General features: G+C 40.2%; 3 protein-coding genes across 3 annotated transcripts; 2 read left to right on the top strand and 1 right to left on the bottom strand.

The window, feature by feature from the left end:
* Positions 1 to 4,033: 4,033 nt before the first annotated feature.
* Positions 4,034 to 14,895, top strand: zdhhc5b (zDHHC palmitoyltransferase 5b). Its single transcript, XM_026142430.1, has 11 exons — positions 4,034 to 5,115; positions 5,570 to 5,691; positions 5,875 to 6,032; positions 6,563 to 6,735; positions 6,882 to 6,984; positions 7,109 to 7,200; positions 7,459 to 7,591; positions 10,228 to 10,336; positions 10,497 to 10,603; positions 11,365 to 12,290; positions 12,730 to 14,895. Exons 1-11 carry the CDS (start codon positions 4,967 to 4,969, stop codon positions 12,833 to 12,835), a joined length of 2,178 nt encoding a protein of 725 aa, XP_025998215.1. The 5' UTR covers positions 4,034 to 4,966; the 3' UTR covers positions 12,836 to 14,895.
* A 35-nt stretch (positions 14,896 to 14,930) lies between these two features.
* Positions 14,931 to 20,076, bottom strand: tmx2a (thioredoxin-related transmembrane protein 2a). Its single transcript, XM_026142439.1, has 8 exons — positions 19,814 to 20,076; positions 19,601 to 19,661; positions 18,973 to 19,086; positions 17,857 to 17,933; positions 17,396 to 17,502; positions 15,840 to 15,905; positions 15,601 to 15,730; positions 14,931 to 15,497 (listed from the first exon to the last, which is right to left on the bottom strand). The coding sequence occupies exons 1-8, from the start codon at positions 20,000 to 20,002 to the stop codon at positions 15,318 to 15,320; spliced, it is 924 nt and encodes a 307-aa protein (XP_025998224.1). The 5' UTR covers positions 20,003 to 20,076; the 3' UTR covers positions 14,931 to 15,317.
* A 42-nt stretch (positions 20,077 to 20,118) lies between these two features.
* Positions 20,119 to 23,357, top strand: pmf1 (polyamine modulated factor 1). The gene is made up of 5 exons (XM_026142470.1): positions 20,119 to 20,394; positions 21,509 to 21,614; positions 21,973 to 22,073; positions 22,418 to 22,613; positions 23,195 to 23,357. Exons 1-5 carry the CDS (start codon positions 20,183 to 20,185, stop codon positions 23,258 to 23,260), a joined length of 681 nt encoding a protein of 226 aa, XP_025998255.1. The 5' UTR covers positions 20,119 to 20,182; the 3' UTR covers positions 23,261 to 23,357.
* Positions 23,358 to 23,423: the final 66 nt, after the last annotated feature.

Below are 23,423 nucleotides of genomic sequence, written 5' to 3' on the forward strand. Positions count from 1 at the left end.
TTGTGGAGGGTTGAGATGGCCATCTGGAACGTAGATTGTGAATTTTGTGGAAAAGAAACCGTGTAAAACCATTTCAAGTAGGTGTACCGTCAAAATATTTTCACAAACAGCTTATGGCAAATAAAACTCCTTATTAAAAAATATAGAAATCAGTATCTGGTGTGACTGCTGTTTTCTTTTTAAACAGCAGTTGTTCTCTTTGGTGTATAGCATTTTTTTCCCCTAAGGTATGTTCCAGGTGGGTTGTTTTAAGCATTTTCGGTGGATTTGCCACACTAATGTGAATTTAGGTTTTAAAGCTGTTTTCAAGCAAAACTGCCCTTTCTTTCTTTCTTGTTTGTGCTCCTTGCAGCTTCACTGTTACAGCTTTATTCCTCTCATTCATATGCATGTATTCTATCTTGCTTTGTTAACTTTCCTCTTCTCTCTCCAGGCTCTCTTCTATCTGCTTCATACTTTCACTACAGATCACAATGTTATCTGCAAACATTATAGTCCACAGATACTCCTGGCTTACCTCATATATCAAAATGTCCATCACAATTACAAACAAGAAGGGTCTCAGAGCAGATCCCTGATATAAACCCACCCCGACCATGAACCCAACCAACTGATTCACTAACTTTCCGCAAAGCTCTTAAACTCCTTCTATCATCTCAATACACTCTTTCACTGATAAGTATCTTTCCATCTCTATTCTTAACCATCCAAACTGCTGCACATCCTTTCCAGCTTAGTCTCCAGTCTCATAAGCATTTTCCTTTACCAACTAGCCACTAGGAACTCCTGTCTACTGTCTGTCTCCCACTTTTTCTTCGCTACCCTCTTCCATTTGTTGTGCCAAAAGTGATTGCGTGCCAAAAACTGATTTCCAGCGTTTCTGTGTATTTTTACGTGTAATATCTTTATGTATGTTGGTAAATAGACTTCGGTGAACACTGTTTATATAAAAAAAATTATAGAATTAAAAATATAGAATTAAAAAATTATCTGTGTTTCAAGTATCTTTATAACTCTATTTTATTGTACTTACTTTATAACCAATCTGGTCCTGTATCCCCACTTAAAGTATTTTTACAGAACTATTGTAATATTTGCTGCTATTTCTGGAGTCCTCTTGGCCAACTTACATTTTTAATGTTAATGAGATTTTTTTTAACTGCATAAATAAAGGTTATATAAAAGTCACTGCCAAAAACTGATTGCGGCTTCTACCTTCTTGCACGAATGTTGTTTGTGGCTCAAGATAACTTTATGTCATCCATGAGGGACGCATTTGACATATGTTTCACATATTATAGCCCAACAAGTTACTTAAAGCAGTTTAAATACGAGCAATCAGTTTTTGACAAATACCGGAAATCAGTTTTTGGTAGACGATCACTTTTTGGCACAACATTTTGAACACTTGCCAGTACTTCTTCATTCCACCATTCAAACGCAGCGCTTGTTTGTTTTGTTGCATACAAATAGTACCTTATTGTCTTTTAGAAAGTGTATGAAAGTACTCACATGTTCCTAGAACATAATACATAATCGTTTTAGGGTTAATCTATATAGAATTACTTCTAGTAACAAACAAACAAAAAAATACTGGCCCATCACGCACAGTGTTTTTCTTTTCCCAGAGTCGACGCCTTCCATGTCTGTGATTGGCTGGTTGCCCCACCTGAGGCCTGACGGGCTACTTCCGGGATTCCTACGTCGGCCTAGCAGGCGAGCTAAGTAGGTTGCTAGCGGCTAACTCAAGGAGGACCGAATCGACCCACACCCTACAAGCAACCTCGTGTGTTCATGATTAGGTGTGTGTTTTACCTCTTCTTTTTAGCCATTTTTCAGGTGAAATTCGCCACAGTTGTTTCGTCAGTTGTTAATGAAAATCTATTTGCTACTGTACAGCTCTCATGCTAGCCAGATAACTAATGTTAAGCTAACTCTTATAGCTGTGGTAAAGGATCGTACAGTGTCGCAAAAAAACTTTAGGCTAGGTAAAAAGCTCACTGTATGATTACCTACTCAGTATCTTGTGATTTCCAAGTATGGGTCGTGTTTTAATCGGTTTTTGTAGGTCGCATGGGCTACTACTTCTCTGCGGCTTTTGGATTTAAAACAGTGGTGTGTGTATTTTTATGAGGTTCACGGTGTTGGCAGCTGATTATGATAACGTTAGCTGGTCTTGACTGAATCCTAGCATTGCCCTGGCCTGCTGTTTAACGGTTGGTATGTGTAACGTTTCATTTTGAGATGAAGTCAAAGTCTGTCTATGGGTGTAGATTTAAAGCAGACGGCAAAAATCAAGCGCGAGTATGTCACTGTTACAAGGAAAATGTATTAAATTTGCTTGACCGGTTGTAGCATGCGATGTGTAGATTGTTGCGGTGACATGATAAGCAATGCTCGACACGGAGATTTTAGGATTAACATGTATTACAGTGGTGGTGGGGGGGGGGGGGGGTAGTTTTGGGGCAAGTGCGATTATTACCTACTGACACCTCTCTCTGCCATTTGTTAGTACGGATGGTTGTTGACGAGAGAGGTGTTTCCAAACGATCAGATTACACTGTTGCTTCGGATCCGTTTTCAGTGTACTCACAGACTAGTTTTTCTACAAGAGTTAAGGAGTATGAGCGTGATTGTGTGTGTGAAAGGCGTGCACCTTTTCCACAGATCGTTGTGTCTGTGTGTTGTTTTCAGTTTCCCTTCGTGGAAGGTATTTCCATCTGACAACCTGACAAGCTTGTAGAGAAAGGAGGAACTTGGTCAGTGAGTCTGGTTTGTTGTGAAATCAAACTAAGACCTTTGGCCTGTGATTTAACAAGGAAATACATTGAAGGCTACCTGCAAAACATTGTAGTATACATGTTTTCAAACATATTTGGTAATTCTATATTCCACGCTTATGGTATGAGATGTATTATGCATTGGCAGTCAGAGATGCAAAGATTTAATTTGCCACCACATAGGACAAAGATAATAAATGTAATGCAAATATAGTGGTTATCAAAAACCCATTACTCTAATCCCGGGTTTCCAAAATGGTATTCCTAAAGGCAGGTAGGACTTCACTTCAGCATTGCAAGGGGGCTAATTCAGAATTAGGAATCAACCTAATCTCATCCTTATCTTTGGACTGTGTGAGGAAGGCAGAGTATCTGGAAAGAGCCCACACAGACACGGGGAGAACATTCAAACTCCACACAGAAAGGTCTCAAACTGGATTTGAACCCAGGACCTTCTTGTCATGAGGCGGAAGTCATCACAAATATTGTTCTAGCGACACAAAAAAATAATAAGATTTTAATTTGCCATATTTCTACAGGTCAGAGGGTCTGATTGATAGCAGGAGGGGCAAAAAGATTACTTTCTGTGTGATTCAAACTGCTAAATTGTAGTTGGCATGCTGTGTTCCAATGAAGCAAAATTGCAGATAGAAGTGCCTTGCTATATAGACTTTGTGGGACTATTAATGTAGGTGTACTGTGGGAACAAACTGGTTGGACACTACTGATCTGAACCAAGGGCTCATTAAAGCTTCAATTATTTGAAACAAATTCGTTCTGGTCCTGTCTTTGTTCTGCTCATTGAGTTTTTGTGTGATTTATTTTTCTTACAGGGTTGTCCAGCAACTTGCACAAAGAACCCAAGTGTGAAAGAAGAAAAGGAGCCAAAGATCTTTTTGTTTTTTTTGGGGAGGTTTTGGTTTGTTTATTTGAGGGGGAAAAAGGTGTGAAATCCATCTAACCATGTGACATCCAAACTCTACGTGGCTTTCTTTAGGAGACGCAGTATGGGAAAAGAGCTCAACCTGCAGAGAATTTGGAGGTGGAAGACCCAATCCCAGCAAAAAGTGGTGACACCTCGGTGACATACACGGGACTTCCATGTGGAATGAGTTGGTTTTGTGCCCTTAATGACACAGACTGACAACAGGAGTCTCAGAAGATCCAGGGGACTCCACTTGGTTTTTTGAGTTATTTTCCTAGTAAATAAAAGGCTAGACATTTTTTTTTTATTTTTTTTTAAATGATTTTTATTTTCTTTTTAATAGCAGCTTTTTTTTTGAAAACAAATCCCAGCTGGACTTTAGTTTGATGTTAAACGGCTTCCCACAACTGGTTTAAAACTGAATTTGTTTGTTTAGTTGTTTTCCCCTGTGGACTAAGTTTGAAATGCTGGAACTCTCCCTCCTGCCACTATCCTCAGTTTCTTCCACCCACCCAGTGCCTAAATAAGCCTTCTCGGGAGGATCACAGAAGTCATCAGCAGCTGCTGCGCTCAATCCTCTGCCTGTTCTCCTCCATGTGCTTCTGCTCTCGGCCTGTTGACTGTACACCCACTACCTCTTTAATTTTTCTGGTCTTTTCATTTTCACTGAGCGGGATAATCAGAACTGAAGCCCAGTGATGGAGCATTAATGTAAACCCTGAGCTGTTCCAGTGTTTTGTGCGTGAGTGCTGGTCCTTTCGCGTATATGCACAGCAGTGTTACGTTTGCACTGGTGCCAGGGAGTAACAGTAGAAGATTAGATTTATTTATATTGTTGCACCAAATACAGTTCCATTAAAGCCATACAAAAATATTTATGAATTACCTATACATATTTTTGTATCACACTGCTCTTGTATAGTTTTGCTTTTATAAGCTTCTATTAAGATTATGCACACAAATATTTACAACAAGCTGTACACAGCAGTTTGTATATTGCTATGTAAAAAAAAATAAATCTGTTTTTAGTGATTATATTAGTACTGGGAGACATTTAGTTTCTGGACACAGAAAACCCCTAATGTTTCCCTTTATTTGCTGCTTTGCATAGTGTTGGTTTTCTTTTCCAGTCAGTAGCTATGGCCCCTCCTCCCAGACGAACGCCACATATGCCATTTTGACCTGGAAAGCACCCCTTTACAGCAGGTAGACAGTAGATAGCTACCTCTCTCTGTCTTCCTCCACCCTCTCTCTATCTCTGATGCCTGGCTTCAGCAGTGGGGGGGTTGGGGGAGGAGTAGGTGGCGTTGCTTCTGCTCCTCCCCGTCCATTTCGACCCAGCCGGTACGTCCCGGTGTCTGCAGCCACCACTTTCCTTGTCGGAGCCACAACGCTCTTCTTCTGCTTCACGTGAGTGTTTCTTGGTTTTGTTTCATATCAAACATGGGTTTTAAAGGGCCTACATGTGTGTACATACACATGTGTTTGTACATGCTGGAGCGATGTGTAAACATCCACATGCATTATGTTCAGTGTTAAAATAAGTAGGGTTTTTTTTTTTTTTTTTCTGTTCTTTTAATGTTTTTTCAAAGTAAGTTGACAGCTTTTCAGGAACATTTGTTCATAGTTTATCGCAGCCACACCTGTCACCTCCCCAACACAAACACAGTCTCCTATTTCTGCCACTGAGCAACTTCTGTGGGCAGTTGTTTAGCTTGCACATAAGCTTATAAGAAGTTGATGGTGGAGTGTGAAATGTTACTTGGTTACTTTTTTTCCTTTCCACATCTTACCACTAAGTGTGGGGATTGGTGGAAGCTTGTCTAACTGTAATTTTGTTTCCATCCTCCTTAACACTCTCCAGGTGCCCATGGTTGTCAGAGCATTTCTCCTCTGTCATTCCTATATATAATGCCGTAATCTTCCTCTTCACCCTCGCCAACTTCTGCATGGCCACTTTTATGGATCCTGGAATCTTTCCCAGAGGTGAACTTCTAGAAAGTAAAATGTCACGTCCTAATGATGCATGTGCAATACTTTTAAAGTACATGCAAAATAAGACTATTTGTTCGAATACTCACTGCCTATAAAGTAATTTAGAGAGACCGTGTGAGATGGTTATTAGGTGATTATGATACAAGTTTAATCTCAGGTTGTCTGTGTCTGCAGCGGAGGAAGATGAGGACAAAGAGGATGACTTCCGCGCTCCACTCTATAAGACAGTGGAGATCAAAGGCATCCAGGTGCGCATGAAGTGGTGCTCAACATGCCGCTTCTACCGACCACCGCGCTGCTCGCACTGCTCAGTGTGCGACAACTGTGTGGAGGTACATAATTATACATTTATCCCTGCTTAATAATGTTGACTGGGTATTCTTGTGGCTCTAAATTAGAAATGAATTGGTAGTATCATACAGCAATGAGTGAACTTCATTAAAAATTGGATAATGTTTTGTAATTATGTATGCTAAAAATCTTTTAATTAAAATTTCTGTTGTTGCCTTGGTTATGCTATTTCTTTTTAACCTATAAACTAAATGGTAGGGAAACACAATCTTGGAAATCTGATGTTTCCATGAGTTTAAGCACTTAATGTAATAAAATGACCTAAATGACTGTTATATATTCATGTTAAAATGTCTTTCAGTTTTAATAGCAAGTCCTAATTTCACAGTGGGCTTCTATACACTCCTGTGTGGTTTCACTACACAGCCTAGATCTGTCCTATTCTTAGTTTTCATGTGTGAGTGTGGGAGGTGGAAATTGTGTGGACATGCAATATGATGTACTGTAGTTGTTGCTTATTCTTATCGTTTCCCTCTGAGAGATATCTTTTAATCTTTTTATTTATTCTTAGGATTTTGATCACCACTGTCCTTGGGTGAACAACTGCATTGGTCGGAGGAATTATCGTTATTTCTTCCTATTCTTACTTTCTCTCACAACCCACATCATGAACGTATTTGGCTTTGGCTTGGTTTATGTCCTGCACCACCAACAGGAGTTGGACACGCCAGGTGCTGCTGTTACGTATCCTTTACTTGGCATAAGTCTGTCATAGAAATGCACAACACATTATGGAACTCTCAAACACAAAACACATCATTGGAATAGATTTTCCTGTGTCTTATGACAGGGGTTTTTCTTTTTGTGATTTCCTTGACAACCCCCACCAGTATGGGTGTGATGTGTGTGGCTGGCCTGTTTTTTGTCCCAGTCGCTGGTCTGACTGGGTTTCACATAGTGCTGGTGGCTCGCGGTCGAACCACAAATGAACAGGTACATACCAGAGGTGGTTGTGCAAATCACGGTCTGCATCACTGAGATAAGTCAGGCATGCTTTACACTGGTTAATGTGTTTTTGTTAGGTATGCAACTGTTTTATCTCGCTTCCTCTCCGTAGGTGACAGGGAAGTTTCGGGGAGGCGTTAACCCTTTCACCAACGGCTGCTTGAGGAATATTACCCATGTACTCTGCAGCTCCCAAGCCCCCAGGTCAGCAATCTTTCTTCTCTGCACTCATCTATTTACTCCCCCCCCCGTTTAACACTCAGCTCTGCAGTTATTCCTTTTCCACTACCTCTTTCTTTCCATTGCTCTCTTTCCCCTTCCACTTTTCCACCCTACTCTTTTATAGTTCATTCTGGTCTGTTGAGGTAATTAAATATCTAATGCAGACCTTTGGAGTGAGTGGGTGAGGTGTTGGTCAACAGAGCTGGGTTGTATCTTTTTGAATACGTGTGTGTGTTATAGATACATAGGTCGTTGGCGGGGCCGGCAGATGGTGGAAGTTCAGCCACCTTTTCTTAGACCTGCTCTCACTGAAGCTCAACTAGAAGCCAAGGTCTTGGACAACGGCATCCAGAATGACCGACATAGCACTAGGGTGAGTTATAATGAATTGAACAAACACATGCAGTCTGTACAGAGAAGTCTGGATATAAATGGCCTGATAAATGGCCTGTATTTGTATAGCGCTTTATAACAGCTCCACAGATATGCTATATGTCTATATTATTACTGTGGTATGAGTTTTAGAGAAGAGAAATCTGGTGCACAAAATATTTCATCAATTTTAATTTCATGTTTAAATATTAAAAGGTCAGAAGCAACACAAACTCTGGTTGTTAGCAGTCAGCTAATGTAGTTTATATTGGTGCTGCAGCTGCTGGAAAGTAGCAGCAGGTGTAGTTTTTCAGACCATACTATTAGTAGAGATTAAATAACTTAATAGTAGTCTTCTTCTTCTTTGTGTTGTTTTGTCAGTATTTTCCAACAAGAGTGGTTCAAGAGTTGTTGATCACCACTAGCTGAAATGCATGTGAATGGTTTAGGGCTGCATTTCAGCTAGTGGTATTGGAGATTTTGTTATAATTAATGGAATTATGATTGCAGAAAAGAATTGCACGATATTGAGCTACTTGTGGAAAGCATCTTAATGGTAGTGGCTTTGTCTGTGATAGTACTCCCAAAAACACTGCAAATACAGTAAAAAATATCTGGATTTAAAAGGAAACAAAAAAAACAAAAAAACAGCAGTGTGATACTAGAGCTGGGCGATATGAGATTTTTTCATATCACGATATGTTTTTTTCATTTCAGGCGATAACGATATCTATCACGATATAAGCCAAATAACTATATTTGTAAGATTTAAATGTGCCGTTGCTCACAAGTAAAATGTGAAATAATCAGCAGCTTGTTTTTATTTAAATATTTATTTCCCATAATAAGTTCAACAGGGTAGATGTACTTAAGGAACATGAGACTTTTTCAGATAAATAAAGGCAAATATTGCAAACTACACAAAAGGCAGCCGCTAAAGCGTTTAAGTTTCAAAATAGAACAAACGAAACAGACTAAATTGTCAATTCCACTTAGAAACAAAATATTAATTCTAAAAATAAATCTTAGTTTGTTTTACAGAAGAACAGACAAAATTGACTAACTTTTGTCAATATCAAATGAACTGAGAACTAAAAGGAAATTCTCAATCTCTCCTTGTTGTATAGCTGAGCTTTTCAAACAGTTTTAACAGTTACTTTAGTCTGACAAAAGCCGAATGACGAATTAGCGCTTCCAGTCAGAGACTGAGGCTACGTCCACACGTACACGGGTATTTTTGAAAACGGAGATTTTCCGTTTTCGTTTTAAAAAATAATCCGTCCACACATAAAGGCAGAAATGAAGGAAAACGCTGCTATGAACCTGCCAAAGCAGCAGGTGGCGCTAGATTCCTAACCGTGCAGAAATGTTGGCCAATCAGAAGTCTAGAAGCCTCGGTGGGAAAAAGTAAACAAAGCTGGGGCATAGAAGCAGAACCGAGTCGTATGTGTGGACGGACAGTAACTGTGTGTATATGTAAGCATTTAAACACTGCAGAGAGTACAATTAACAGAAACAGTATTGTAGAAATTCATTTCACCGAAACAATAACGTGGTGCACAGTGTGACGCATGCACCAGTTTATTGTATTTCCAGACTTGCTTTCGGCACAATTTACAGTGCACGCTACTCTGTTTTTTGTCAGACTTGAAATAGCCGAAATACCTTCACACTATGGAACTTCTATGGCTCTTCCGTTCGACAATCTCTCCGGCATTGGAACCATCATCTGTTTTCTCTTTGGTCACGCTCGGTTGATTTTTCTAGTCGGCACACTCATTTCCTCCATTACGCGCTGGCTGCTTCCCAAACAAACACACGTGCGGCTTGGCACTTGTGCTGTACGTAACAAGTCACGCGACGTGACGCTGCGGCTGTGATTGGTTCGGCTCTGCGCTACTTAATTTGGATTGGCTGACCTGTTTTGTTTTTTTTGTTTTTTTAAGAGGACAAGAGCGGCGAAGTCTATCGCGATAGTTTAATTTCTCTATCGAGTAAAAGTTATATCGCGATACATATCGTTATCGTTCTATCGCCCAGCTCTATGTGATACTATGAGTCATGGATTGGTCTCCCCAAAGCCTGGAACACTCTACATGTGTTCGGGATGAGTGGGATCATCTTGACAGAGAACAGATCAAAATGCAGCTAACATGCAAAGAAGAGTCCTTCAAGAAGCCTGGAGAAGTGCTCCTGAAGACTACTTGAAGAACATAGTAGAAAGCTGCCTGTGTTGAAGAATAAAGGTCATTGTATCAAATATTAACTTGTTAGTATTACCATGTATCACCATCTATGTTGTGAAACTGCGTGTTTTGAGAGAGGTGTGTGTCTGTCGTGACTCAATAGCATGGAGGACAAAACTCAGAACATTCAAGAGTTTGTGTGATGGAAGATGCTTTTTTTTTTTTAAATTAATTATTTTACATTTTCCCCTCAGTCATTGGGTGTCAAACTTTCTTTTCTTTTTTTAATGTTTGGTTATGAGAAAAGATAATTCACTCCCACAGGATCCTGAAATTGTCTGCAACATTAATCAGATATCAAAACCTGGAAAACGTTACAGATGTAGCCCTCTGTTCCAGGCAGTCTGATTTCACTGAATGGCTTTTTGTTTTCGGTCCTCATCCTTTCCAGTCCAAGAGTAGTCTAGATCAGATGGAGAGCCAGTCAGCGGATGCAGAGGCTCCACCTCCTCCAAAGCCAGAGCTTCGTTACCCTGGCCTTCCCCGTGCTGACACAGAGGGTGAGATGCACATACAAATGCATAATTGAACCTAGGATTCCACTTTGTATGACAGAATATGCAGAGAGAGTTCTTAGCTTTTGTGTAAATAGATGAATATTTGTTTTCTAATCATAAACAGACCTTGTTCAAATGTCACTTTTGGTTTCTTGTCACTCAGAGAGCAGCTTGCTGACTGAAGCACCACCTACGCCATCAATGTATAAGTACCGGCCAACCTTCAACAGCCCAGGGAGAAACCACACTGCACTCACACATCCCAACAAGGTAGATCTTAGTTTACAGACACCTTAAAGTGCTCTGTGTAAACCATGTACGAAATGGAAAAAATAGCTGAAGTTAATTACATTTAAAACGCAGACATAATCAAATCAAAATACCATCTGCACACAGCCTTGTTGATTTATACATAGCTTAATGAGGAAAAACTCACAGATGTGCTCAAGCTTAATGCGTGAAACAGGGGAAGCGTTGGTGGCTTATATGCCCTGCCCCTCTAAATCCTTAATGGTTAATACATGCCCCTTTTTTTTTTTTTTTTTTACTTTAAATTGTTCATTCAGTGGCCATCGGTTGATCAGTAAGTCTCAGTACGTGTGTATACCTGTATCCCTTTGGCTGTCTCTGTGTGTTTGAATGGATCTGTCCTTTTCCCCTGAGACTGCATTGACTGCAATGTATAGTTCATGTTCCATATGTTTTTGTATTTCCATTCATTTGTTGACACACACAGTCTTTGACATGCAGTGTTAGTGCTTGTTGAAACCAATCAATATTCCCAATCCAGTAGTGTGATGATTGAGTAGCACACCGGTCAAGCATCCAGTTCTCCCCACCACTCTTTTATTTATTTTTTTCCCTGTTTAAAAATCTCTACAAAATTGCTTTCTGTTCTCTGCTTTCTATTCCCACGGCAAGGTGGTAATTTTCATCTTTCTCCCTCCCCTCTTTACTCCTGCTTTCATCTTCATCACACTTTTCCTTACCCTCTCCCCTTTGGTCTGTTTCTCCTCCTCTCTCCTCTTCAGATGATCCGTGGAGAGAGTCTTGACTCTCCATCTCCTTCCATCCTGCAGTCCAGCCGCCAACCTAGCTACCGCTCTGAGCCGAGCAGCTTGGATGGAACCACAGTGGTGGGGGGAGGTGTAGGGGTGCGCAGAGGGGGAGGGGAAAGGGGCGAGGGCCCCGGAGGCCCTGGCGGGACTGCTGGTGGGGTGTTAGGGGGCATGTCAGGTTACTCCCTGACTGGGCGCTCCTACACCTCCTACCCATCCTCTCTGGTTCTGTCCACTGGTGGCTCACACTCCTCCAGCCTGCGCTCAGCACACACTGCACATAACCCGCTGGCCACGCTCCATTCAGAGGGCACCACAGACACCAGCTACAAAAGCCTGGCCAATCAGACACCTCGGAATGGCAGCCTGTCCTATGATAGCCTGCTGACACCATCCGAGAGCCCAGAGTTCGAGTCAGCCGCCCACGAGCTGTCACCACAGAAGCCTCATGCTCCATTTCTCTCTTCAGCTGTAAGGGGCCAGACTGAGGTGGTGTCACCCAGTACTCCGCTGCAGGGCTACACGTCGCCCTTTCTCTCAGCTCAGATTGCCCAGCAGAGGGAGGGGCAGCTGCTCCAGGGCTCTGCCACTTTCTCCTCCCCCCACAAGGCCTACCTGCGTGCTGTCAGCCCTCCCCTTCCCTCCTCCGCTGGGCCACTTGAGACCCACCACCTGCTTCAGCATAACCAGGACTTCTCTTCCCGTCCCCCTCGTAACCCTTCCTCCTCATCCTCTTCTCCTGGGGCTCGATTGCTCGAGCCCCCTGTCTCCCCGCCTCCTCGTGGCCTCTCCCTAGGCAAGTCCCTGCCTTACAATATGGAGGCAGGGCCTCAGCACAAGCCTCGACTTGCAGGAGGAGGCGCTGTGCTGGGAGGGGGAGGAGGGCAACAGGCTACACAGTGAGTAGTGATCCGTCGCCAGATCCGTCAGCCTGCTACTCTTCTTCCTCCTTTTCCTACTACTCTTCCTTCCTGGTTTGTGTCAGCCCTCCTCTTCTTCCATGATCTGTGTGAGTCTTCCTTTTCCTCCTTCATGTTTTACTTACAGTCTTTACCTGTTTAGTGCTTGAATAGTAAACTGTGTCTGTGTAAGTCTTTTTGGTTTAGTTGTTGGAATGTGACATGTCTGCCCATGCTGCTGTGTTTTGCCTTGTAGCCTTTTGTGTCTTTCCCCTGTCCTCACTCAGTGTAGTTACCGAATGCCTTACAAGATCTCGTGTAAAGAAACTTCTGCGGTTAGTGCTTTATTTTCGAAAAAGAACCACTCACCTGCATCTCCCTCTCTTCTCTCTCCTCTACCCTGATGTGGCTCCTCCCCTCCCGATGGCTGTCCAATCAGATCCACCTCTCGCCCAGTCTTGGCTAATCACACCACATCCAAACCAGGGGGAGGGGTGAAGAAGGTAACCGGTGTCGGAGGGACCACATATGAGATATCAGTTTAAGTGACAAACATCCCACATGATCTGCCACAAGGATGGGAGAAAGTCACTGGACAACTTCCACTTGTCTTTTACCCGAGCTGGATATTATTCATGACTACAGGCTCCTGCTGCGCTGGACTAAGGGAGCAGGCCTGTTTGGTACTCACTTTATTATCTTTGTAATGCCACTGGCCAGTCTTATCTGCCAGCCTTTCAGATTTGAACAAACAATTAGCCACTTTGTGAGCCATAGACTGATGCGACTGTATCATCACAGCTGGGTACAGATTTGTCTATAGAGCACGCATAGCTAGTCAATGATTTGCCATTTTACTTTGGTACATTAGCACAGAGTACTGACAACAGTGTCTGACACTCATAGAAAGGATGGCCTTTATCCAGTGGATGTAAAACTTTAAGAGGGAGGATTTCGGACTGTTGACCAATAATAATGTCTGAACGGACCACACAATCTGTATATTGATAAGAAACATGGAGTAAAGAGTCCAATCTATAAAGACAGTATCATTTTAGTTTTATAAGTCTTTTTTTAAATATTGTTTTATATAAATGTATACAGATTATTATTGGGTGAAATTGTCAGGTATTGGAGATGACTATTGATAACGGTGGCAGTTATACTGTATGTAATTATTCATGAAAGCGATTTAAAAATCAGTTGCCTGTTGAGAAATGATGGCTGCATCAGCTATTCAAAGTTTTTGCTGGAGTTTTCACTGTCCAAAGAAGAAGATGATGATGATCCTTTGGTGGACACCTGAAGTGGCAAAAAATTACAGGTTGTTTTTTTTTCTATTCTTTCTTAAAAGCCACAAAGAAATGTTAATTCTCACAATCGCAGCACAAGCATCTTTGTGGAATGTACGCTTGTAATGTTTATGCTAGAGACATTATGCAAAATCTGTTTGTAGCTTTAAGATCATCGTATGTCTTTTTGGTGTTTTTATTCTCTTTTCTTTCTGAGAGGTTTTTGTCTGTCAGTCAGTCAAGATGCTAGCAACCTTATACCTTTAACAGATGGCCAGCCAAATAGGAGCAGCGGGGAAGGGCTTATTTATTTCACCAGTGGAAAGAAACTTTGTAGTTCTGTACATGATTTCAAACCAGTCCCAGATAGTTTGTTTGTTTTTTTTAAAGAGAAAATAGAAACTATGGTTATATTTCATTAAATTTTAATGCCATGCCACTGAGTATGTAAGAGGGACTGGTTTGAAATTGGCCAGTGTGTTCGTTGGGGTTTGTTTATTTTCCTTGCCTTGAGACCATTCGTAGTGAAGCATGTTTTTATTTTTTCTAATTATTTTAATTTTTTTTACACTTTTCTTTAAGTATTTAGAATTTCTTGCTTCATTTGCTTTTTTTTTTCTTGTTAAAAGGAACACTTCTCACTTTGATACCCACAGCCATGTTAAGAAAGGGATTAATCAGAAGAGGAGTGTGTTTGTTTTTCACGATTGGGCATTACAGAAAGCTTATTTATTTATTTTTTTTCTGTAAAGGCCCACAGCAGTGTTTGCAGAATGTTAAAGGGAACATGGCACATCATTTTGGGGGAGAAAGTACATGCTTGAAGCACACAAATATCACTGTTCAGTACGAGTTTTATACCCTACCAGGCTGTGTCTTCAGTGTGCATGTGACTCTTTAAAAAAAACTTTATTTTTCGGTTCATTGCTGCTTCTCTGGCGTGCATTCTTGTGAGATTATTGTCAAACGCCCATCCGGTTTCTGTGCGAGTGGCATCCAGAAAAAAAAAAATATCACAAATGGCACAAAGCAGCCGTCGTACAGAGAAATAAAGAGAACCTGTGTTGACTTTTTTTTTTCTTCCCGCTCTGGCCAAGGGATGGTGGCCACTGAACAACCTGAACCTATGTGAGTATAGCAAGTAACTTCTATGTGAGATAAAATATTGCTGTTGTTGGCTGTGATGAATGGAACGAGTTTCAACTATCTGTAATGAGAACATTTAAAAAAAAAAAAAATTCCAAAATGGCCTTATAAAGAATTTTTAAAAAGATGTCGTGTCAGAATAAAAAGGTCAAACTGTTGAAAGAGAATGTGTCTTGGATTTTATCATTGCACGCAGTCTTACTTTGTTTCACCTCAAGCTTTTACTTTGGCTTTTCTGACACAAAAGTACACAAACCAGTCAATAAATACAGGCAGCAAAAGAACCAATGACACATTGACAAAAGTGGAAAAAAAATTAGCAAAAATCTTTTTTTGTTCGTCAATAACTTAGTGTAATAAAATGCTCCAAAATCGCTGCTGCTTCAATCTGCATCACACACAGATCGTTTAAATAAGATCAGCGGTTATGGGTATTTCTCCACAATAAAGACTTACAGTGTAGAGACTATTTCTTGTGGTAGTGGAGCCTGTTTTCTTCCCTTAAACTAAAAATATTTGGCTGTTACAATAAGGAAAGTAACAGAAATGTTAAGAGCAAAGCAAAGACTTGATGCAGCCCCTCTCCTCTTCACTGGTCTTTCTTGCTCTCTTTTGGCTGCTCCATATTGTCGGTGTCAGGAGGAAGCTCCTCGCCACCCTCTTGTGGCTGAGAGCCATTCTGCTCCTCTTCCTTCAAACCATGGCTTTTGTTCAGCTTCTTGGATTTCTGGAAGAGCTCGTTGAGGTTAAACTCTCGGATGATGTTCTCCTGTGGGTGATATAAAATGTATTTATACTGTCTGCATGTGTAAGCAAGCAGCATCTACTCAGGTCTTATTTCATGTGTTTTCTTACAATCTGAATAGACGTACCTCGTTCATGGTCCAAGATACAGCTCTACCTTTGCTGTCCACCATTGGACGCCTCATAACTTCCCGTCCTCCTTGAAAAAGCAGAACTGAAGGTAGCTGCTTGGCCAGAGGAGAAGTACTAACCCTGTACCTGTTCAGAAAGACAGTTAATACCAGTCAATAGAATTCTAGAAAGAATCGAGCAATACTGGATAATTAAAGACCATTTATTAAAGGCAAAACAGCCCCCCAAAACTGACTTCTTTGAAACCTCTTCATAGCGACCAATGTCTATCTTCCCAAAGCGGAGTCCAGCACAGTTGTAGCTGCAGAATATAAAGGACGACACATGAGACATTTGAGACAAATATACAGCTGTTTCTCTAACATGAAGTAAATTACATTATCTTGCATTTGAAGTGACTCTACAACAGGGACACCAGCAACAATCAGGCATAATGTATCTGCAAGGGTATTGTTTCAAAATGTTAACTAACATCTTGGATCTTTTTTTTTTTTTTACTTAGTGTAATTTCTGTTTTCAAATAAGAAACCCTGACTGAGATTAAATATCATCTAGACTCTTCTTCTTTTCTATATCAGCACATAATTAAAAAATAATTTGGTCCTTAGCAAGTCTTAAAATTTAGGTAAATGTTACCTCATATGAACAATACCACATGACGTGTTTTACTGTGTCATTAACAAAAATGCAGAAGCAGTGTGTGATAAACTAAGCACATCCTTACAGCTTCCATAAGAAATTAAGAGGGTAAGTAGCAGTTGGGTAGCAGATCCATAAAAACAGATGTTTTGGCAGCTTTTCTGGTCCGAAGCGTTCAGGTGCGTATCAACACACACCTGTCTTTCCTGCTAAGGAAAGTCTTCACTCAGGGGCTGCTGCTTAGGACTGAACATGCAGTTTGCCCTTCGTGCCTCCCTCTTTGAACTTTTTGTTAAACCCTGTTCATAGTGTTGAACTTTGCTTGTTAACCTTGGTATATGGGTGAACTTAGTTTGATTGGAGTTTTGTGATGCGAATTTGCCTTAGTTAAACCTTAACTTTTACCCTCGTCTGTGTTATCGTATTATATGTTAACTGGTTGCACAGTGGCCTGCAGAATGCAGCCCTGTCGGTTTTCAGTTTGAATTTCTGCAATTAAACCTTTTCTTCATTTAGTTTCCTGTGTATGTATGCTTATGTATGTTATTCCTCCCTGTCCCCTAGCAGTGGGGGTCGTAACAGGCCATAACATGCATCGCCATGTCTGGAGACACCCAAACAAAGCTTATAAGCCACAAACACCTCAAAGCAACTGTCAAGCACGGTAGTGGAGTGCTGATGATTTGGGCTTGTTTTGCAGCCACAGGACTTGGATACTCCACTGAGTGGACCATGAACTCTTCCACATGTATACCCATCTCTCCAAAAAACTAAACTTGGTCAAAAAAAGGGTCATGTAGCGGGACAATGATCCCAAGCACAGCAGCAAATCTACAACAGAATGACTGCAAAGTGTTCAAAGTGTTCCGATGGCCCAGTCGAATCCAGACCTCAATGCTGTGCATAACTGCCTCACTGCAAACCTCAATGAACTGAAGCAATGCTGTGAAGAACAGTTGTCCAAGCAAAATTCCTGCACAATTTTTATTAAGTATTTAATGACATGGTGTATTATGACACGTGTCTATCTGAAACTGTATTCAAATCATTTTAAACTTGGTAGGAACCAGGTGATTTAAAAAAAATTATGTTCTGAAATATTTAACCTTAGAAAACCTGAATGCGACTGAAGTAAAGAGTGTGATTTCTTACTTGAGAGAAAGGTTTGCAAAGATGGGAGCAAACGACTGACAATCAGAGGACCAGTTGGCGTAGAATTCAACGAGCCATGTGACACGACTGTCCCGCTGCAGCTCCTCCTAATGAGTGAAGAACACAAAGTTACACTCAAACCAACCCACCCCTCTGAGCAGGGCATGATCAGTTAGAGAGTTCGCTTTTTTTTTTGGTATTTTAGTTTAGGAATTTTTAAATGTCAGACATACAATTAATATAATATCATATAACTGGATTTCAGTGTTTGATGGAAACTGCTCTAATTTCAAACAAAATGATTAATAGACTCAATCACTCCATGAACTTTCAAATAAAATAACACTCCCAACTGATGTAACTGTAAGTAATTCCCACCTCTTTTGTTTTTATCTATCATTACAAAGACCAGTGGCACTACTATACATGCAAATGGTCAGCTGATATTAGACAGGACTCACGTCGATGGTCTTGTCACTGAAGTACTTGATGTACTCTGGGCCCATGTAGAGAGGTGGCTGACAGGTCATGACAAATGCTGCAGAAAATACACAGATAAACAGACTGATGAGCTTAAAAAGGATAAAAACAATGTACATTTTACAGTTTATCCAGTGGTAGTCTCTGTTCACCTATGATACTTTGGTAAAAAACATTTTTATTTGTGTTTTTTCTTATTTAAGTTTTCTCATTTTATGTTTCCTTTCTTAAATTCTGCCATCTTGTCCTATGTTTTTATGTAATTTGATTATTTTAGGTGTACACTTTGGTCAACAGCTGTTTTTAAATGTGCTATAAAGATAAATTTGACTTTGAATGAATTCTTCTTTTATTGGGGGGTGGGGGGTTGTAAAGGACACCGTTTTTATAAATTACACAATGGCACCACCTGTAGGCCAGTTAATAAAAAGTTCTGATTGCAGAAAGCTCAGAGAAGTTTCTAAACAGGGCTCAGATTGCTGCTTTACCAGGAGAACACTTCACAGAGAAGATGTGAAGCTTTTTCTTAAAATAAATACATAAATCTTTGCCAGATGAAAAATTCAGGACTTCAGAGTAAAAATACTCATTGCACCTCACCTGCATTGGAAAATAATCTAAATATATACAAGAAAACTGGTGATGTCACTTTTCTGTACAGTGATAACACCGACTTCCCACTGGATGGTATTCAGATGAAGAAAAATTTGTCAAAAGTGTGAGGACTTTTATCAGTGGAATGAGCTTCAAGTACATTAGATTAATGATCATTTTTTACAGCAGTAACAGAAATGGGAACTAATTGCTGTTGCACATTATGTCTCAGAAACACTGGCTCAAGGAGAAACCCCTTGATGAGCTTTAGATATCAGTACAAGGTGAATACAGAGGGCTGATTAATTTGGCATGTCAAAACAAAACAAAAGACCACTCCTATTCTCATTAACATATCTCTTTAACTAATGAATGAGTGCAGCATCACTGCCTTAAGACTGGGGATGGTTAATGCAGTAGAGTTGTGCTTTTCTAATTAAGAACCACTGGTAGACACAGTTTACACTACACAATTTTAAAGGTGGTTGTGACAGACCACTGACCGAGGCACAGTGCAAGGTAGAGGATGCCAAACCGAATGTCCATCCTGAAGAAGAGGATACAGTTGGCCACTTTGCTGAACATTAACAAGTTCCCAATGTGCTGCTCCACTGTGACTGAGGAAACAAAGAGCAGGGAACAATGAATGAACAGCAGAGGAACACCTTCATACTGTTGACCTTGCAGTGTGTAAGTGAACCCCTCCCACTCCCTTAATGTTTACACAACAAACCCAAAGTTTACAGTGAATCACTTTACAGATGTGTGTTCTCAGTAGAGTGGGGGTTCCTCTCAAATGGCTTATCAGATCAAGGAGTGGAAACAGTTAAACATCAGACTGTGTGGTTAAAGATTAACAGCAGCATGTAATAAAGACACAAACAAAGCGACCTTCCTGACTTTATCTAAAAAGTTAAGGTCAACAAATAAATCACAACATATCCCGGTGCTTCCTATGATTCGCTGAGTGGTTTGGATCATTGGCCACATGGTTGATTGGGCCACTTTTTGTGATGTGACAGTTTATAGTGTAAACACACTTTCATCAGTAGGTTTACACATAAGACAGTGTGTGTGTGTGTGTGTGTGTGTGTGTGTGTGGGGGGGGGGGGGGGGGGGTAGACTACTCACTAGCTCTCCTGTTCTTCATCATCACTATTGCACTGAGAAACATGAGGATCTCCAGCTCTCTCTGTAAAACAAAAGGAGCAAAATCATTAAAACAAACAAACAAACAACAACTTTGTGTCAAGTTTATTTACTACTTCTATTTATTTCATATTTCAGAGGCTTAATTAGCCCCACCAAAGGTAACCGCAGCTCCCCCACCACCACTATGCTCACCCAGTCAAAGTCACAGGAGTTGCCGTCCTCGCGCTGGGTCACCAGGTGCTCGCAAAGACCTGGAGTCTTTCGCACCACCACGAAGGAGATGGTCAAGAGGAAGGACGTGATATAGTACGGCTTGAGCAGCCATTTGTAAATCTGAGGTAAGTGATACAAGAAAGCGCAGAGTCCCGTGAGTAAACCCATGCTGACGGAGAAGACGAACCACCGCGACAGAGTGTTGGAGGAGAAATGACAGCTGGAGCTGTTGAGCTACGGTGTTACAGTGCGCATGTGCCAAATGGGGGCGGCGGCGTCGTTTCTGGGTCCGGCGGCTCGCCGTAGATTTGGCGGGCGCTGCAAAACATAAACAGAGGCAGCTGAAAAATGGAGGAAAGTAAGTCAGCAACAGAAGTGCACAGTGCAGTTAAAACTGGTGCGGAAGATTCAGCTGAAAGCCAGGCTAATGAAGCGACAGGAGAAGCTTCCTCACAGATGCCGAATAAACCGACAGCGGAGGCGGAGGCTCGGTACAAGAGGATGAAGCTTTTTGACAAAGTCATGCAGAAGAGCCTGAACAGGTTTATCGAAGATGTCAGGTAACGTGTTGGGTGTTGTGTTTATTACCTTGTTTTTACGGTGAACTACACGTATGTCATGATATTACCTCTGCACGAAGGATATAAACAGGGGTGAGAGCTGGTTTGAACGTTTCTCATCAAATAGTTACAAAGGTGGTGGTCATTAAATAAACAGTAAACCAAGTGTGAAGATCTCATTATTAGAACACATACAGTCTTAATTTATCTCAAGTGAGCCAATAAAACTCCAGTATAATAACCTAGAATACCCCAAGAGTATATATAAGATATTTCCTCAATCTAGCCCTAAATTTAGGGGACTCATTGTGTCACAACACCGAGGCATTAAAAACAACATAAAACTTAATAGCTTAAAAACCCTGGAATAGCGAGATTAATTTTAAAAAGTAATACAATAAGGGACTTAAAAAGTAAAACTAACAACTAAGTGTGTTAAAAGCTTCATATTTAATGAACCTCAGCTTTAAAAAAACATTCGATGAACAGCTTACTTGCAGTTTGTGTAGTCTGTTGTCGTTTCTGGGGTAAAACAGAGGGAAGCTTGTTGGGAATTGTGCAAAATCATAGGGTTATTATTATTATTATTTTTAACAAATAAATAAAAATAAGGGATGGAGGTTGGGCTGTTTAAGAGCCCTAGCATTTTTTTTTCATTTTACATTCTTTGTTATCTAGAAGACTACTTATGATCACTTATGATAAATATTGGACTTGAATTTGACATATTTCTTTTTAAGAAGTGTATCTTTCCCATACAGATTTTTTGTCCTTGCACATGTGAGATAGTGAGATAAATTGACAAAGGAATGATCCTGTGGTGTTTGTTAGCAAGAAATCTATAATACGATTATTCAGAACTCTGGTTTGGACAAATCTAACACTTCAGACAGGCACTCTGTTATGATTATTTTTTAAATGTATATTATTTTACTTACAGATGAAAACCAAACAATTCCACTGCCCTCCTGTCCTCCAAAAAAGAAGGCCTATCCAAATGTACTTTTAACATAGCAGTAGTGTCTTATAATGTTAATGATCTACTTATTCCTTAGCTATCATTTTCAGGAAAGGTCATAGTTTACTTTACTTTGTTCACACTGTTCTCTCACAGTTTTAACAGATTCGCCAGCATGTTTCGTCCACTGTACAGTAAGAACCCTCAGAGAATGGAGAGCATTCACAAGCAGTTCATAGAGGAGCTGCGGAGCACCATACAGGTCTGTAGCATTTTACATTAAAACCCTGTATTTAAAAACAAACAAATGGGAGGACTTCTGCCTCCTTTGCATTGTGTATTGCTTAGGCTGTATGTGTGGTACACCTTTTTTTTATACATTGTATATATGACATTTATTACATTTATGACATTTATTGTCAATTTCCTTGCTGATAGCAGTAAAATTAGTATTACAAATGCATTTTGTCATTCAACAGGACAAACCAAATAACTTTCCTGGGCAAAACCAACATTTGTATAGCTGTCCAAATACTCATTGTATGCCATATTCACTGATCTACTACTGGTCTTTATTTAAACTTGTTTACATAAAAGTTTGTGTTTTCCTTCTCATGAAGGAAGATATCAACAGACTGATTGAAGAAGGCCAGCTAGAGTTAAAACTGAATGAGCTGGACAAACTAGAGAGAGCCACCAAGGACAGTCCAGACCCTGCATGGTCAGTAAACCGCTTTGAAAACACTTGAACTTCTGAAATCTTGAGTATTTAATTATATATGCTTTGTGCATTTTCTTACCAAACTGCTGAAATTCTCTCTTTTCTTATTTTTTATCTAATTAAATAGTGAAACGTAACTAAGTGGAAATATTTTTTCATTAAATGTACTAACTGTATATTTAAGAATTTCATTTAGTCAGTGAATCAGATTGAAAAGGTAACTTTGCATCTTGTATTATAGTTATATTGCCTTCCTTTACTATACTGCATATCACCACTGTGTTATTTCAGCTTTTTAACAATCAAAGCATTTTAATCCCTCATCATCTCAAATGTTGTCTTAGGCGACCAAGCGGGGTCCCTGAGCAGGACTTTTGCAGCTTTTTGATGCCGTACTATCAAAAGCAGGAGGCCTACATGCGACGGGAGCTGAAAAAGATTCAAGCAGAGAATTCTGCTCTAGCACAGAAGGTTCAGGGTGGAAGAGAGAGCATCAGTCAGACTGAACACCGAATTTCTGCTGCTGTTGATGAGTGGAAGGTGAGAGAGAGAGAGAGAGAGAGAGAGAGAGAGAGAGAGAGAGAGAGAGAGAGAGAGAGAGAGAGAGAGAGAGTAGATAATTGGCAGAATTGGATATGACTTGTCCATAATAAGATCCATGAAAAAACCATATTCAGCATGTATGGAAGTATAAACTGTGTCATTTTGATTTTTATATACAAAATATTCTTTGTACAGTACATTTATTTTGATGATCACATACAGTCTTTTTTTTAGCTGTTACATGTATATAGACCTTTTTTCTCATATTCTTACATTTGTGTGTATATACATCTTAGGTCCTTTTTTAAGATTTATTTGTTATATTATTATTAAAAGCGAGTCAATGCACTGAAAATGCATTCTAATGCGCACTAACTGATGATCTGAATAACAATAAAGTAGCTATTCTATTGTATTCTATGTTTCTATCATTCCTAATGAGGATGTTCAGTATATTTAGTCTCAGTGTAGCTTTAATGGTTTTATTTGGTAACTTGTTATAGAACTTTTCTACTTGTAACATAAATAAATTGAGTACTAATAGTTTTGTTATGTGTGTTCTTATCTCTCATTTTTAGGTATCAGTGACAGAGTTTGAAAGGCTGGCGTCATCTCTTTGCCCCGCTGATGTTTTTGATGTGTGATTTTCCAAATTACACAATATGTCCACTAACTTAATTGTACATAATGAGTTTGTTTGCTGTGCCTGTTTGTTTGAAAATAAACACGACGTTTTGGAAATTGTTAGTGATTATAGTCCTGTTTACACCGACAGTTACGGTACAGTGCGTGTTTGTTGCCTGCATT

Source organism: Astatotilapia calliptera, chromosome 2, assembly GCF_900246225.1.
Source record: "Astatotilapia calliptera chromosome 2, fAstCal1.2, whole genome shotgun sequence".
NCBI lineage: Eukaryota > Metazoa > Chordata > Actinopteri > Cichliformes > Cichlidae > Astatotilapia > Astatotilapia calliptera.